We start from the raw sequence: 17,135 nt of genomic DNA, 5'->3' as shown, positions 1-17,135 counted from the left end.
CTGTTTCACAATACTACTGCAAATCTATGTCTGTAATGTGGGTCTACAGTTGAGCAGTTTACTTTCTTGTGTAATGAAGTGATCTGTGCAGATTTCCACTCTTCAAGTGCGTATCTTTTGTGGAGCGAGTGGTTGCATGTGATTGCTAAAAATAAAACTTACGTGAGAGAGACTTCTCTCATGAATTACGCATCCGGTGCTTTCGTCGAGTCGTTGGCACCTCTCAAACGGCTACGCGCCATGTCAGTGGAGAACGCTCAGAATAGCTGAACTCCAATGTAACTGTGTCACGAATAATGAATATTTCTGCTAGATGGAGACTCGGACGCACGTTTCTTGCTGTTATCGGCCGGACAGCTTGACCATTAGGTTACCTAAGCTCGCTTCCAGCCACGACTCATCATTTCATTATGTTTCTTCTCACCGTTTCGGGACACCACTAGAAGAGGTTCACCCGCGAAATCCACCACTGGATGCAGGAAGTCCATGTTATAAATTTTAATTTGCCACGACATAGCCATTACGTCACAAATCCAACGTTTCTCAACGGTTTGCAGTTGTATAATTCGATTTTACTGCATCTTCATTGAGTAAGTACACAATGACTGATTTAATTCATTTCAGTGAATTTAATTCAACTTATGTATATCTGCATGGTGAAACTGTAACTTCGACATAACTGCGGATATGCTTCGCGGAGATGTTTTGAGTATTGTGCTACAAGGAACCCTGGTCTCCTGTGACTCTCTACCGTGTAACTGCATTTGGTTAGGTTTCTGTTTTCTTTTCCTTTGAGTCATCAGTCTTCTGACTGGTTTAATGCGACCCGCCACGAATTCCTCTCCTGTGCCGACGTTTCCATCTCAGAGTAGCAACTGGAACATACGTCCTCACGTAATTGCTGGATGTGTACGAATCTTTTCCTCTATAGTTTTTATTCTCTACAGTTCAAATGGCTCTGAGCACTATGGGACTTAACGTCTGAGGTCATCAGTCCCATAGACTTAGAACAATTTAAACCTAACCAACCTAAGGACATCACACACATCCATGACCGAGGCATGATTCGCACCTGCGACCGTAGCAGCAGCACGGTTCCGGACTGAAGCGCCTGGAACCGCTCGGCCACAGTTCTTGTTGATAACAGAAACGCCCATTTAGTTCTTCACTCTGAATTTTAGGTTCGCTAATGCTCGGTTCTGTCTCGGCTTTGTTCTTCCGGCAGTGTTAGTTGTAATTAAGATACAAACCACATGGATACTTGGCCGATATGCAGCACATGTATTTGTTCACTGAAGGAACGGAAGAAAGACACAGCGACGCCTATACTGAGGTGTTTTCCCAGCGAAGGAAACCACGTCACGGTCTGTTTCGTCTGAGGGTTGTGTAGTTACTCTTCACTGGGCCTTGTACGTTTCGGTGATTGCATGTTATTGGTTTTTTCATTGTTGCAAAAATATTTTTACAGAAACTAAGGTAATTGGGAGTAACAAAACTAATAAATTATGATACCTCTATTACTACACAACAGAGCCACTGGAAGACCACGGGTCCTCTTGAAAAACCTCCAACATCTGAAAAACCTCCAACATCTTGGTGAAGTTCAGGTCCACACCTTACTCGGGCGGGTAGGCTATGGTCCGAGTTTGTGTCTCGGCATTTGTCAGACATATTCAGCGTTCAAGTCTCCACTCGTTTTTATTTCGGTGCTATCACTTCCCCCGATGAGGAAAAATAGAGCGATGGGCTTTGTAGCGTTATTCTTTTAGTAGCAAAACAATCAAGGACGATAGTTTTGTTAGGCTGTCGAGCTCAAGTCATCCACTATCCCCTTCAAGGAGGAACCGCGAGCGACAAAATATGGCAAGCAGCTTCGTGGTTCAAATACCGGACTGAGAAGAAGTAAATCACAAAGGGTGGTGATAGTGGTATGACATATTTCAGAAATAAACCACTGAAAACACAAATTAAGACATTTTATATGAAATTTGAAACCACTTCCTTCAGAGTAAGCTTATTGCCCTAAGCATTTTGATCGAATAAATTCCAACATTTATGTGTTGGATTGTAATCAGCTATCTACAACTGAGGAAATCAAATAAACTATCTGAGCTGGACACCTAGATGTCACACGGAATTGATCATCTGTGTTCCAGAGTGCTACCAGGCGTCCAGCTAGCGTAATGACTGCGTGGGGAGTTAAAAGTATGGGGTACAGTGGTCGAGCAGCGCCTCGTAAGACACATATTTCTGTTGAAACTTCCTGGCAGATTAAAACTGTGTGCCGGACCGAGACTCGGACTCGGGACCATTGCCTTTCGCGGGCAAGTGCGCACCATCTGAGCTACCCAAGCACGACTCACGCCCCATCCTCACAGCTTTACTTCTGCCAGTACGTCGTCTCCTACCCTCCAAACTTTACAGAAGCTCTCCTGCGAACCTATCAGAACTATCACTCCTGAAAGAACTTGCCTGCGAAAGGCAAAGGTCCCGTGTTCGAATCTGGGTCCGGCACATAGTTTTAATCTGCCAGGAAGTTTCATATCAGCGCACACTCCGCTGCAGATTGAAAATATCATTCTGGAAACATATTTCTGTTGTCAACGGTAAGCGATACTCGAGATGGGACAGTGGATGACTGGAAGGAAGTGATCTGGACTGGTTAATTCCGCTGTACCCTGTGGCAATGCGATGAGTTTGAGTCTGGCGAATGGTCGGAGAACGTTAGCTGCTGCCACGCGTTATGCCAACAGTGAAGTGCGGATCATTGATGGCAGTTATCGCTGAAACAACCAATTTTCGGCTACACCGGTTTCTTTTCGTCTCCGGCTTAACCTGACTGTAAAAACCGCTCAAAATAACCGGTTTCTGAAGTACCGATGTTCGGTTTTTTATTGGTATTACTTCCAGTAATAAAAGTAAGACTTCGAATATGGAATGAAAAATTCTAATGAAGGTGGTTGAGCAGGTGATCAAGATCGATATGCGGTTGACGCTGAGGCAGAAATCGATCTCACTGCTTCCAGCAAAGTTGGCGAACGTGAAGGAAACGGTCGCGGTGACGCTAAGAGCCAAAGGTCACAATTTGAAGATTTCCTCGTTTGGTCACTTTCGGATGGTGCCAATTTTTCATCCTGAAGTAGCCACCAGATTGTGGGTTCAGTTATTATCCCAAGCTCATTCACCATCAATGAAATTATAGGCGTATTAATAAAATTTACCCTCTCTTCCAAAGAACATTTATGATGTAAGTTTGTTGTGCTTCCTCCCGTTTTTAATCTTTTAAAGCAAATAGAGCATTGTTCTTCACTGCTTCTTCAAAACGAGGGTTCGTATCATTCTGCAGTACAACTGATGTCCGAGGAAGACAGCGAGAAACTACCGTATAGACTAGATGGGGGCAAGTGTTGGCTGGGCTCTGAGCACTATGGGACTTAACATCTATGGTCATCAGTCCCCTAGAACTTAGAACTACTTAAAGCTAACTAACCTAAGGACAGCACACAACACCCAGCCATCACGAGGCAGAGAAAATCCCTGACCCCGCCGGGAATCGAACCCGGGAACCCGTGCGTGGGAAGCGAGAACGCTACCGCACGACCACGAGATGCGGGCGGGGGGCAAATGTTGTTATACTGCACTTACACACATTCCGTCTAGTAGGCTACACTACACAACAGGTACGTTTTTGTCCTTGAAATGCTGTAGCGATTCTTACGTCATGCGCTCGTTTCTAACTGTAGGCATTGTAATTAAAGTAGTGCTGACTGCTTTTCCCAAATTTTATAACAACCCAATATTTCAAAGCAATAGAAGTTTCACGAAGAAATATTAATCTTTTTTTTAAAAAAAGTTTTCTTTAAAAACCAAAAAATCTAGTACTGCCGTTACGGCGAATTGATTTGGCAGTTTCTACCTAGTTAATAACAAAAAACGAAGAAACTGTTACAAGTGAGACCAAACAGATATCGAAAAATACCAACTATTCGGAACTAAAATACGATTATCGGTTTTAACCGATCGGGTTTTCCCATCAAAATGGTTCAAATGGCTCTGAGCACTATGGGACTTAACATCTGAGGTCAACAGTCCCATAGAACTTAGAACTAACTAAACCTAACTAACCTAAGGACATCACACACATCCTTGCCCGCGGCAGGATTCGAACCTGCGACCGTAGCGGTCACGCGGTTCCAGGCTGAAGCGCCTAGAACCGCTCGGCCCCTACGGCCGGCGGTTTTTCCCATTCTTTGTACAGATGAGGTGGCGTTACGGTATGGTGGTGCTTTTCTTGGTCAGAGGGTGATCTCCTCATTACGCTTAAAAAAGCACTTTATGCGGAAGGTTATCAGCAAATTCTACAGCATCGCATATTGCTTACAGAAGAGGAACAATTCGGAGACGACGACTGATTCTGTAAGTATGATACCATAAAGCAGCATATGCGAGGTAAATATTTCTAGACAGTAACATTGCTGGAATGGACTGGTTTGCCCACAGTCCCAATCTGAACGCAATGAAACACCCTTGGGATGAGGTGGAACGTCGTCTTCGCTCTGGTCACGGTCCGCGTGGCTTCCCCCATCGGAGGTTCGAGCCCTCTCTCGGGCATGTGTGTGTGTGTGTGTGTGTGTGTGTGTGTGTGTGTGTCGTCCTTAGCGTAAGTTAGTTTAAGTTAGATTAAGTAGTGTGTAAGCTTAGGAACCGATGACCTCAGCAGTTTGGTCTCATAAGGCCTTACCACAAATTTCCAAATTTTTGTCCGTCTTCGCTCCATACCCCAACGTCCAACATTACTTCCTTATCCTGTTTCGTCTCCTGAGGACGAAACGGCTGCCTTTCTTCCACAGACATTCAGGTACCTCACTGAATGTGTCCCCAACAGAGTTCAAGCCATCATAAACGCGATGGGTACACACACCCCATGTGTCTTTTGATCAGATACTGTAACAGTTCAAAATGGTTCAAATGGCTCTGAGCACTATGGGACTTAACATCTGTGGTCATCAGTCCCCTAGAACTTAGAACTACTTAAACCTAACTAACCTAAGGACATCACACACATCCATGCCCGAGGCAGGATTCGAACCTGTGACCGTAGCAGTCGCGCGGTTACGGACTGCGCGCCTAGAACCGCTAGACCACCGCGGCCGGCTACTGTAACAGTAAGAGATCCAAGAAACAGTGACGTAGTCCATGGCAGTGCTGGTTAAGAAACAGCAAATGACTTTCACAATCCTTGGTTCGTTTTAAAAAAAAGTAAATGAGCTTATTTGGGCTGTCGACGTATCTTTACCAGAACGTCCGCGCTTGAAGGGTTCGTTAGCTGTAGTACGCAAGGTGCAGTCGGCGTCAGCTCGCACGCTGGCAAGCTAAATGGCGCGGCATCCGGAGTTAACTGATGGCTCGCTGGACTTGGTCCGGATGACGGATCTCGCGGTCAGTTGCACACTATCAGCGCAAGTTGTAGACTAAGTCCCTGACTGATTGCTCCCAGACTGAACAATATCCTAAGGTAACAGCAAAACCGCTTTGCTGAGAGCTGCCATTTAACGGCGACAAGAAGCTAGTAGACGGAGTGCATTTGTTACTTATAAAGGCGGACGAAACTAACGACACTAACAGGCTACTATCGTGAAATATTTGTTTAGTTCTGAAGTTACCTTTTTTATTGGGCTGCTATTACTGCCGCGTTTGTCATAGAATTAACTGTACCATCTGTAATCTCATTCGGTCTTGCCCCTTTTGTCGTTAGAAAGGTTTGGCTGTTAATATGCAGGTCACGAAGTTTCAAAACAGTGCACTCATCGCTTCAGAGTAAAAGATTCATCACGCTACGTTGTGTGAATCTAACTCTGCAGTTCAATGGAACTTACCTGTTTATTCCTGCCTCAGTTCTAAATGACCTTTTCGCACCCTTTACCGCTCAATATTACGTTAGTTGAAGTAATGTAATAAGAGTGTAGCCAGGGAAGATGTGATGTTGGCTGCGTGAGAGACTAAACTTAAACGTTTTGGACAAGGGGCATCCGGGCTCTGAGCATGTGGCACCATGCACCTCAGGGGAGATGCAAGGCAGGAGAAACGTCATGCGTTAGCCATATGCACACACACACAGATGGCAGTAGTATCGCATACACAAGATATGAAGGGCAGTGCATTGGCGGAGCTGTCAGTTGTACTCAGCTGATTCATGTGAAAGGGTTTCAGACATCAATATACCTGCTCGACGGGGATTAACAGACACTAAGAGCGAAATGTTGGCTTGAGTTACACAAATGGAACATTCCATTTCCAAAATCGCTAGGGAATTCAATATTCCGAGTTACACAGTATCAAGAGTGACCCAAAAATACAAAATTTCAGGTATCACCTCTCACCACGCACAACGCAGTGACTGACAGCCTTCACTTAATGACTGAGAGCAGCGATGTTTGCGTAAGGTTATCAGTGCTAACAGACAAGCAACATTGCGTGAAATAACCGCGCAAATCGACGTGGGGGACGTACGACGGACGTATCCGTTAGGACAGTGCAGCGAAATGTGGCGTTAAGGGGTACGGCAGCAGACGACCAACGCGAGTGCCTTTGGTAACTGCAGGACATCACCTGCAGCGCCTATCCCGGTCCCGTGAACATGTCGGTTAGAGCCTAGACGACTGGGAAACAGTGGCCTGGTCAGATGGGCCCAGGTTTCAGTTGGTAAGAGCCGATGGTAGGTTTCGAGCGCGGCACAGACCCCACGAAGCCATGGTCCCAAGTCATCAAAAAGGCAACTTTCAAGCTGACGGTAGCTCCATAACGATTGGGCTCTGTTTACATGGAGTGGACTGGATCCTCTGTTATGTTCAGCTACTTGGGAGACCGTTTAATCCCAGCGAACATCTATGGCGCGTAATCCTGCTCCGCCAACACTTTCCCAATTATGGATGGTTATAGAGGCAGCGTGTCTCAGTATTTCTGCAGGGGGGCTTCCAACGATTTGTTGGTCCATGCTACGTCGAGTTTCTGCACTACGCCAGGCAAAGGGAGGTCCGACATCATATTAGGACGTATCCCATGAATTTTCTCACCTCGGTGTATAGCTTATGGCTACAAAGTGAGTGGTTGGTAAGCATTAACACGAGTGAATTTTGTGAAAGAAAACGGTATCCGTAGTATTGTGAACAATTATATCCTTTATTCGTTGTGCGATTGGCTAATTTTGACACTAAGTAATTTTCAAGCACTTATACATAAGCATTATGTAATATGTCGTAGTTGGTGTGGCATACACAGTGTGAATTGTGAGCTAGAGAGAAGCATCAAAAGTATCGATGTTTCCATGTAGTGACATGTCTCTCTCGTTTGATCTTATGGTAAGCTTCGTGATTCGGTTGTATTGATCCATCCCTGTTAGTCATTTACGTGTAATTCTCACTTGGTGATTTCCCCAGCCCATTGAAATATATTTTTGTTGTTACTTAATATGATAAAACTGGAGGTACGCGATCTGTAATTGTATACATTTATTGGAGTCAGAAAAAGTCCTTTATTGGTTAACTATTCTCATTGATTACTAGTCTCGGCTAAAGTTATTGGCCATCTTGAGATCAATTCTAAGATATTGTCGCATTATTGTGTAATATCAAATAAGCTGCACACGTGCAGAGTGAGATCACAGGTAACACAGCGTGTAGATATAGCATCAGAAAACATTTCAAAGTGAAAATCATATATTGTTTTTAGATGCTGTGTTTCTAGAGTAGCGTAGTGGGTTAATTGTGATTTCACTCTCCACGTATGGGTATTATTTGACATTAGCCTCCTCCCCACGACTTCACTTGCGTGCCTTGCTCTGTACATCCCCACCTCTATCCATCACAACCTGCCCTCAGCCATACTCATCAAAATATGTAGCCCTGCACTATAGTTCAACAAAGCAGCTTATACTACCCTCACAACATGCCTGTCATGCAGGGCAGATTACACATCAGGGTCTTGAAAATCTTTTATTCGCCACTGGCGCACTGGCCACCTTGCAAAGGAGGTTGATAAAGGAGACTGATACTACTTCAACACAACACACTTGTCATGCAGAGAAGGCATGGAAAACAGTTTCTTGCTTCTGACATGTAGGCTGCTCTTCAAAGCAGGTTCATTTGGCAGGCCAATACTGTTCCGACACAACACGCCTGTCATGCAGGGCAGCCTATACACCAGAGGCTGGTAAAAACACGTTTTTTGCACATATATGCGCTGCTATTGGACCGAGGAGGTTATAAATCCCACAGTGCTGGTACTTGAGAGCTGCTGTTTCTGTACCTAATTTGGTTGAAATCGAACCAGGTGTTTGCGAAGAGATTCCAGACAGACAGACTCACCCACCCACCTACCACACACACACACACACACACACACACACACACACACACACACACACACACACACACGTAACAGATTATGTTATTACACAGTGGATGTGACGATCCGTTAATTTTGAATATGAAGATGACCAACAACTTAGGCGAAACTAGTAAGCAATAAAAATAATAAATCGCGATCTTGACCAATAAAGAATCCAGTCAATGGAAACATATTTTATGTAGCGTCATATTTGCCATAAGGCAAACCTTTCACAAGCTGAGAAAAAAAAATCTACCAACAGAGCAAATTACTCTAGGGAAAGCTTATTTTGTATTTCATACTAACAATACGAAATTGAATCACTGAAGTCGCTTTTTTAATAGAACTAAGTGTTGCCAAAAGAGGAAGAGGTTTTAGATTGTGTTGACATAGACCTACAGAAGCTTCATACTTTCACATTTTGTGCCTGCATATTTCTGCAATATGCTGACCTCTGCAGCCCGAGTGAATTCCACATTGTCACTGTGCCTCTCAAAAGCACTGAAAAAATGAGACCCCTCCCAGTTGGTGGATGACATAGAATGGATTTTGCGAAGTATCCATTACTTGTTATCAACTGCCAGCCACATGTGTGAAGGGGTTACGATTTGATTGGTGCACAATATACTATCTTTCCTTGTAGTTATCAGATGTGGTTGACCAGAACCTTAATGAAAAGTATACTTGTTCACACGTGCAGTCCAACATCGATCCACCATCAAAACTGAGTGCCCCATAAATCTGGATATTCAACGAATCATCCAGACGGCGAAAGGGTGACGCACAATGACGTCGCTCTCAAACTCTGTCAGGTGCTGGTTACGCTGTCTCATGCTAGTACATGGCACTTCCGCGTTCTTCGCAGAGGTCACTCAGCATCACTGTTATACACCCTACCAGGCCTGGTAAAAACAGTAACACGTACAACATTAATGCACTCTGGTTGCCATTTTGTCACAGATAACTGCAACTCACTCTCAACTCGCCGATAGTGTGTGCGCGTACAAAGTCGTATTCATGTGCAACCACGTCTTATGGTTGCCTCATTCTTTTTGTCGGGCACTGTAGAAAGTAGCCCACTTAGTTTCTTTACTTGAACGTGTAAAATCCATGAAGAATGGAAGGATATATTAGATGGATATACTTCTACTCGACTAAAGGAGAACGGCCACACTTTTAAGCAAATTTGCAGTTTTGCCAAGGAAGGAAGTGGCACTTTCGTACTACCATTATACAGCTTCGGGGTCGGCTTATAAATCCATGACCTAAAGTTACTGAGGCAGTCAGTGAACAGGATTCTGCAATAACTGTTTACCGGAAAATGTTTTACGGATTAGCAGGTTTCCGAAACCGCTGTCGCCCTCAGCAAATATCCGTCTGTTGTCGTATTACACAGCTGTTTCCTGTTTGTAAGAGACGACAACTGGCAGAGACCGCTGGATTCCAGTATCACGCAAAATTGCAACTTCTAGACCGAAACGCTTCAAAATCACGACTGAATCACCATAAAATCGAAAAAAATTACAGCACACACGATAAATCGATTACTTTCATCACTCATTAAAAGTTTTTATCAATGCAGTGACTTTACTGTAACAAGGATGACACGGTGCTACCTTTTAGCGGGCTATATCGTGGATACATCAGACACCACTGTGTGTTGTTTCTCAAGGTAGAGCCACCAACGTCTATGCCGCACGCGGTTGTCTGCAGTGAAACGTTATACAAACAACTGAGCTGCTTAATTCCAAACAAGTTTCAGCACATTCGTCCATCATCAGTATGTACTTCTATAAAATTCTCTAAAATGCAAACATGTTTTAAGCAATAATTCTTGTAATGAACTTAGATCTCAAACACCATATGTCTGTTATGAATATTATTTTGTACTGCTTTTAGGTCCAGTTTCATCCCAAGTATTATTACATAAAACATGTTTGCATTTTACAGAACTGCATAAAAGTACCGACATATGCTCGCACAAAAATGCTGAAACATATCGTCCTCCTTTATCGCAAGTGTTAGGGATTTGTCTTTCACTTGTTCGGCGCTTTGTCTTTGCTTGGTTACTATTTGATCTCTCCACATCATTCATCGTTACCCTTTTAGTCTGTTGGTTGATAAATCACTGCTGCTTTGGGCATTATGTTTTTTATTGATCCTGTTGATATGATCTCTCCATTTATTTTTGTATTCCTTGATCTGTTCGTTTATGGTTTTAAGTCTTAGTTCTTGTCTGACTGCTGCACTTCATATCAGATAGTCTGAACAGCCACTCCAGTTTCTAGTAAGTTCTTTATTCAAGTCCACAATCGGTTTCGGCCTTCAGTCCCAGGCCCTTTTCAAGTGGATATGAAAATTGTACTGTGTTGAAGCAACGTCAAATCAAAATCAGATTTTTGCATGAAGAATTTATTAACGAATCCATTACAGTTGCAGTACATATGTTTGGCGACTTGTTTCGAAACAGCTGGTTCAGCCTCAAGCCTAACCTACTGAGGCTTTGCTGAATGTGCCTGATCTTAATAACAAACATCAAAACAGCAATACATGCTCTATAAAGTGATCGCAGACGACTGTCTCAATCAACATGTACCTACTTAGCAAGTCAGAATCAAACTACTTGGCACATGTTGATTGTTACAGTGTTCTGCGATATATTTATAAAGCATGTACTGCTAATTTAGATGATTGTCATTAAAATCAGGCTCGAGGATGAACCAGCTTGTTCGAAACTTCTCGTCAAACATATGTACTGCAACTGTGACGGATATGTTAATAAACGGTTCATGAAATACTGAAAAGTTTGCTGGTCCTGTATCAACAAAACGTTGAAACTTAAAAAATATATTTATTCATTTGACGATGCGTGATCACAGCACAATTTTCAGATCCACTGGAACATGGCCTGGACGTGAAGGTCAACACAGACCACGTACTTGAATAATGAACTTATTAGCAACTGGTGTAGTTATTCATTAATTGACTGTGCAACTAAGGAGCAGCAGCACACTCTAAACATGAAGAAACTAATAATTTGATCAAATTGAATTACCTTCCGTTAGAAAAGTGGAATGCCGCCTACGACTGGGATATAACTTTCAAAATGGTAAACAGCAGCCATCAGTCGTCCTTTCCGTTCTAGCTTTATTATAGCAGATCCAGACTCCGGCTACAAATTAGCCATTATCAATGCTAAGAATACAAGACGTACATAATCAGATAATGGTATAAAAATTACAACTCATGGCATAGCCTGTATCGTTCGTACAATAAATTACATTGCAGAATTTGGGAGTTGTTTAATATGCTCTAGTCCATCTACGTATGTTGTTCAGGCTCTTGTCACAGTTCGGTAAAGACTACTGTGTAATGAAAGTAGGCTTTGCAGAATGTACATCGCTTGTCTGTGTGGCGCCCTCTTGATGAACAACGTAATTTAAAACCTTCAGAATAAAGCAATTATGGTTTTTAATAAAATTTAAAGCTACATAGGAATAAAATAAAATACAAGTTCAATTGCTGACGTTGCTGTTCTGACTTACAGGCACATTTTACAGTTAACATAAAAAAATATAAAAATACCAGATTCACTCGTTGTGTGCAAATTATTTCGTTAATCTTTAATAATGTATGTTAAACTAGATCCACAAAATTTACAAACTGCTAGGAGGCACATGAGATTCATACTATGCTCTATTCTTAGCACTTCTAATAAGTAGTTAGTAGCAGAAATGTGGATCTGCTCTAATAATCTGGATCATGTTTGAGCATCGAAGAGAGCAGTTGTTTGCCTTATAGGAGTATCTGAATATCCAAAATTCTTTGAGTTTCACTGATGCATCGAGTAGAGTACATCAGTGAAACTAAAACTATTTATGCTACGCAACAGAACAAAAGGCAGCTGCACTATTGGAAACGCAGTCGATAAAAGCGTTGTACCGACTAAGATATAAATGATGATACCTAACAATTTCAGCTGTAGGTGATCTCAGAACCTAAACACGGTTGTTTTTCGTATTCCAGAAGTTTATTCGACCAGATCGTATAAAAACACACAATGATTACTAGTTTCAACGAAATTAAATCGCCATCTTCAGATCATTTATATAGAATATTTTTATTTTAAAAGGCCAGTCTATTTCTTCGACTGTTCACGCTAATTGGACACTACTATAATGTACATAAAGGAACAATTACGTATTTTATTTGTGACTATTGTGCACTGTTTGCACAGCTATTCTCTTAGCGCATGCCGAGGGACGGTAGTATGGAATATCGTCTCTATAAGGCACGTTTACCTCGAATTTATCTGCATTTTATGCTGCTTTGACGTTATAACTTTCCGTAATTATTCCTTTATGTACATCACAACTGTGTCCAACTGGTGCGAACAGTCGACAAAATGGACTGGCTCTATAAAAATTAAAAAAAAAGTTTCTATACAAATGATCTGTAGACGGTGATTTAATTATGCTAGAACTAGTAATCACTGTGCATTTTTATGCGATCTGGGCGAATAATCTTCTGTAATAAGAAGAACAATCATCTTAAGATATCAGTGTAATACGTCAAGTGAAGATAGGTGAATGCCCGAAAGCTATCTTGGCACAGCTATGTAAATAGTGACTGGTTGTTGTATTGCTTCATACAGGGTGGTCGGAAATTCCCGTTACAGACTTCTAGGACTTGTAGAGGGGAGTGAGTACATCGTATTTTGAATAGGAACCCATGCCCGGAAACGTCATTCAACGAGACTAAAGAGCGTCAAAGTTATAGGCGCGGGCGTCTGTAAATGTACTTATACAGGGGGTGACTCCGTGGTGATGTTACAGACTTCCTAGGATGATGGAGAACGATAAATGCATTAATTTGAAGTAAGGATCCCTCTACCGGAAACGAACGAGTCGAAAGTTATAAACGAAAACCCTTCTGTACCTCTGACAGTTGAATACATGTGCCGGTTCTTGTGTTGCGAAGAGTGTAGGGCTGGTAACTTTCAGTGGTGGTACTGTGGACAAAAATGAGAAAAAATATCCAATAAACATGGGCTCTAAAGTGCGTGCCTTAACAGCTATGAACACTTGCTCAGTAGAGGAGATGTGTTTCACATTAGCGAAGATGAACGAATGGTCATAGCTCCACAGGTATGCAATTTAAAGCCCACGTTTGTTGGACATGTTTTCTCGTTTTTGTCCACAGTACCACCACTGGAAGTTACCAGCCTTACACTCTTCGCAACACAAGAACCGGTACATGTATTCAACTGTCAGAGGTATCAGAAGAGTTTTCGTTTATAACTTTCGTCTCGTTCGTTAATGGTACAGGGATCCTTACTTCAAATTAATGAATTTATCGTTCTCCATCATCCTAGAAAGTCTGTAACATCATCACGGAATCGTATACGTACATTTACAGACGCCCGTGCCTATAACTTTGACGCTATGTAGTCTCGTTGGATGACTTTTCCGGACATGCGATCCTATTCAAAATACGATGTACTCACTCACCTCTACAAGTCCTAGAAGTCCTAGAAGTATGTAACGGGAACTTCCGACCACCCTGTATTATAAGGATGTCTTCTATGTAACAGCAGATCGACGTCCCCCCCCCCATCACCAGTGCTGCTAGAAAGTATGCTCGCGCATCTCTCTGAGCCATCAGATGGAATCACTGTGCCCAGATACGGTGAGCAGTTTGCTAGCAGTGGACGTCGCTCGGGAGTAGCGATCATTTGAGTGTGCGCGGCGTGACATAAAACGCGCAATGGGAGAGAACAGTTGAGGAGAGGGGAGGGGAGGCGGCGTTGGCGTGGCACTCACTGGGCCGCTCATCGTCCCCAGAGGCTCCGGAGTCCTTGTCGGTGGAGCGGTGGTGTCTGTGGTGCGAATGGCGGCGGTGGTGCGAGTGCCGGCGGCCCGGGAGGTGCACGCCCACGAACACCGTGTGCGCCCGGTGGCCTGCAACACAACACCACAACGGGCCAACGTCAGCAACACTCACTCAGAAAGCAGAGCCGCACAAAGTCCAATAAGTGTACGTGCGTAAACGGTTGACACCAGTCTACGCCTACATCTCCATCTATACTCTTCAAATCATGTGAAGTGCATGGCAAAGGGAACTTCCCACTGAACCAGACATTACGGCGTCGGCATGAAATGTATTGCAGTTGCGAATATGGATAACCAAGACGTGTATAACTGAATAACAACAATGAAAATTTGTGGCGGACCGGGACTCGAACCCGGATTTCCCACTTATCGCGATCTGTCACCTTACACGTGTCACGGCCAGACCCAAACTTCCACATGTCGTCAACTACCTGTCTACAGTCTACTAGTACGTCAATTGTATATACTCCCGTACAGGGGGAGACACTTTAATTGAAAGTCGCTCGCCCCTGTCGGTACGTAAATGCGGTATTACAGTGCTTGTGTTGTTCTCAACAACGATGAGTATTTTTTCGGACAAGCGCTCATGTCCAAAGGAACAGGCACAGCCGTTACGAAACGTATTCGCAGTTGCGAATATGGACAACCATCAGTTATACAGGGTGGTCCATTGATAGTGACAGGGCCAAATATCTTGAAACACGTATGTTGTGTAGCGGCGATGGTGAGGCATAGGAGGGTCTCTGACCAGAGAGCGTGTGACAGTTCAGTTGCGAGCTAGCTGTTGTGAGTAGCGCGTCGGAGATGACGCAGTCGCGGTCTAGATGCGAGAGAGTTTAGTTGTGTGTGAGCGGTCGGCGGGAGTCGACATGGCACTCTGGTCAAGATTCAGGATGAGGTATATTATTTTTAAATAAGCAGCATTGCGCTCAGCTAGTAATGTAAATTAACTGTAACTAATTTTTGCAAGAATCGCCCTAATAATAATTTTGTTTTCAATGCATTCTGATAAAGAACCATTTAATTGAACAAACAATTTCCTTCCATTTCCTTTAAACAAAATTTTCAGTTAACTTAAAAAAAATTTAATACTTGCAATGCATTTCCTCCAAGCCGCGGCCAACAATAAGAGCAGAACTTTGACATGCAGTTATACTGAGGTAAGAAATTAATTCTGATTTTTGCACAGGGCCAAAGACCGAGATTTCGGTTTAATTGAGTTTTGATTATTACTGTAGTTTCATTGTCATGCGATTATCTTTCATTATTTTATGGGAGCTTGTACTTGGGTCAGATTGCAAATTTTTATTTAATTGTCTTTGTCATTAAATCACTCTGGGGAGCTTACACTTAGCTCTAGGTCCATTTCCATTTGAGTAATATCATTTCTAAAACTTCTGTGGTAAGGTTACAATCTCACGAAATAAGAATCAAACGAAAAAACTACAAAGAACGAAACTTGTCTAGCTTGAAGGAGGAAACCAGATGGCGCTATGGTTGGCCCGCTAGATGGCGCTGCCATAGGTCAAACGGATATCAACTGCATTTTTTAAAATAGGAACCCCCATTTTTTATTACATATTCGTGTAGTACGTAAAGAAATATGAATGTTTTAGTTGGATCACTTTTTTTGATTTGTGATAGATGGCGCTGTAATAGACACAAACGTATAAATACGTGGTATCACGTAACATTCCGCCAGTGCAGACGGTATTTGCTTCGTGATACATTACCCGTGTTAAAATGGACCGATTACCAATTGCGGAAAAGGTCGATATCGTGTTGATGTATGGCTATTGTGATCAAAATGCCCAACGGGTGTGTGCTATGTATGCTGCTCGGTATCCTGGACGACATCATCCAAGTGTCCGGACCGTTCACCGGATAATTACGTTATTTAAGGAAACAGCAAGTGTTCAGCCACATTTGAAACGTCAACCACGACCTGCAGCAAATGATGATGCCCAAGTAGGTGTTTCAGCTGCTGTCGCGGCTAATCCTCACATCAGTAGCAGACAAACTGTGCGAGAATCTAGAATCTCAAAAACGTTTGTGTTGAGAATGCTACATCAACATCTACTGCACGCGTACCATATTTCTATCCACTAGGAATTGCATTGCGACGACTTTGAACGTCGTGTACAGTTCTGCCACTGGGCACAAGAAAAATTACGGGACGATGACAGATTTTTTGCACGCTTTATATTTAGCGACGAAGCGTCATTCACCAACAGCGGTAACGTAAACCGGCATAATATTCACTACTGGGCAACGGAAAATCCACGATGGCTGCGACAAGTGGAACATCAGTGACATTGGCGGGTTAATGTATGGTGCGGCATTATGGAAGGAAGGATAATTGGCCCCTTCTTTACCGATGGCAATCTAAATGGTGCAATGTATGCTGATTTCCTACGTGATGTTCTACCGATGTTACTATTAGATGTTTTACTGCATGACAGTATGGCGATGTAATTCCAACATGATGGATATCCGGCACATAGCTCTCGTGCGGTTGAAGCGGTATTGAATACCATATTTCATGACAGGTGGATGGGTCGTCGAAGCACGTTCACCGTATCTGACGTTCCCGGATTTCTTTCTGTGGAGAAAGTTGAAGGATATTTGCTATCGTGATCCACCGACAACATGCGTCAGCGCATTGTCAATGGATGTGCGAACATTACGGAAGGCGAACTACTCGCTGTTGAGAGGAATGTCGTTACACGTATTGCCAAATGCATTGAGGTTGACGGACATCATTTTGAGCATCTATTGCATTAATGTGGTATTTACAGGTAATCACGCTGTAACAGCACGCGTTCTCAGAAATGGTAAGTTCACAAAGGTACATGTATC

General features: G+C 43.0%; 1 protein-coding gene across 10 annotated transcripts in view; it reads right to left on the bottom strand.

The window, feature by feature from the left end:
* LOC126237066 (sodium bicarbonate cotransporter 3) overlaps positions 1-17,135 on the bottom strand; it is a 1,007,081-nt gene that overhangs the window by 335,926 nt on the left and 654,020 nt on the right. For all 10 annotated transcript variants that reach the window (XM_049946852.1, XM_049946853.1, XM_049946859.1 and 7 more), the window contains one exon: positions 14,208-14,345. In XM_049946852.1, the coding sequence (XP_049802809.1) occupies positions 14,208-14,345 (138 nt within the window). The remainder of the gene's footprint in view (positions 1-14,207; positions 14,346-17,135) is intronic.

Source organism: Schistocerca nitens, chromosome 2 (assembly GCF_023898315.1).
Source record: "Schistocerca nitens isolate TAMUIC-IGC-003100 chromosome 2, iqSchNite1.1, whole genome shotgun sequence".
NCBI lineage: Eukaryota > Metazoa > Arthropoda > Insecta > Orthoptera > Acrididae > Schistocerca > Schistocerca nitens.
Note: the sequence above shows the minus strand (reverse complement) of the source record. Positions and strands in the feature narration are given on the sequence as shown.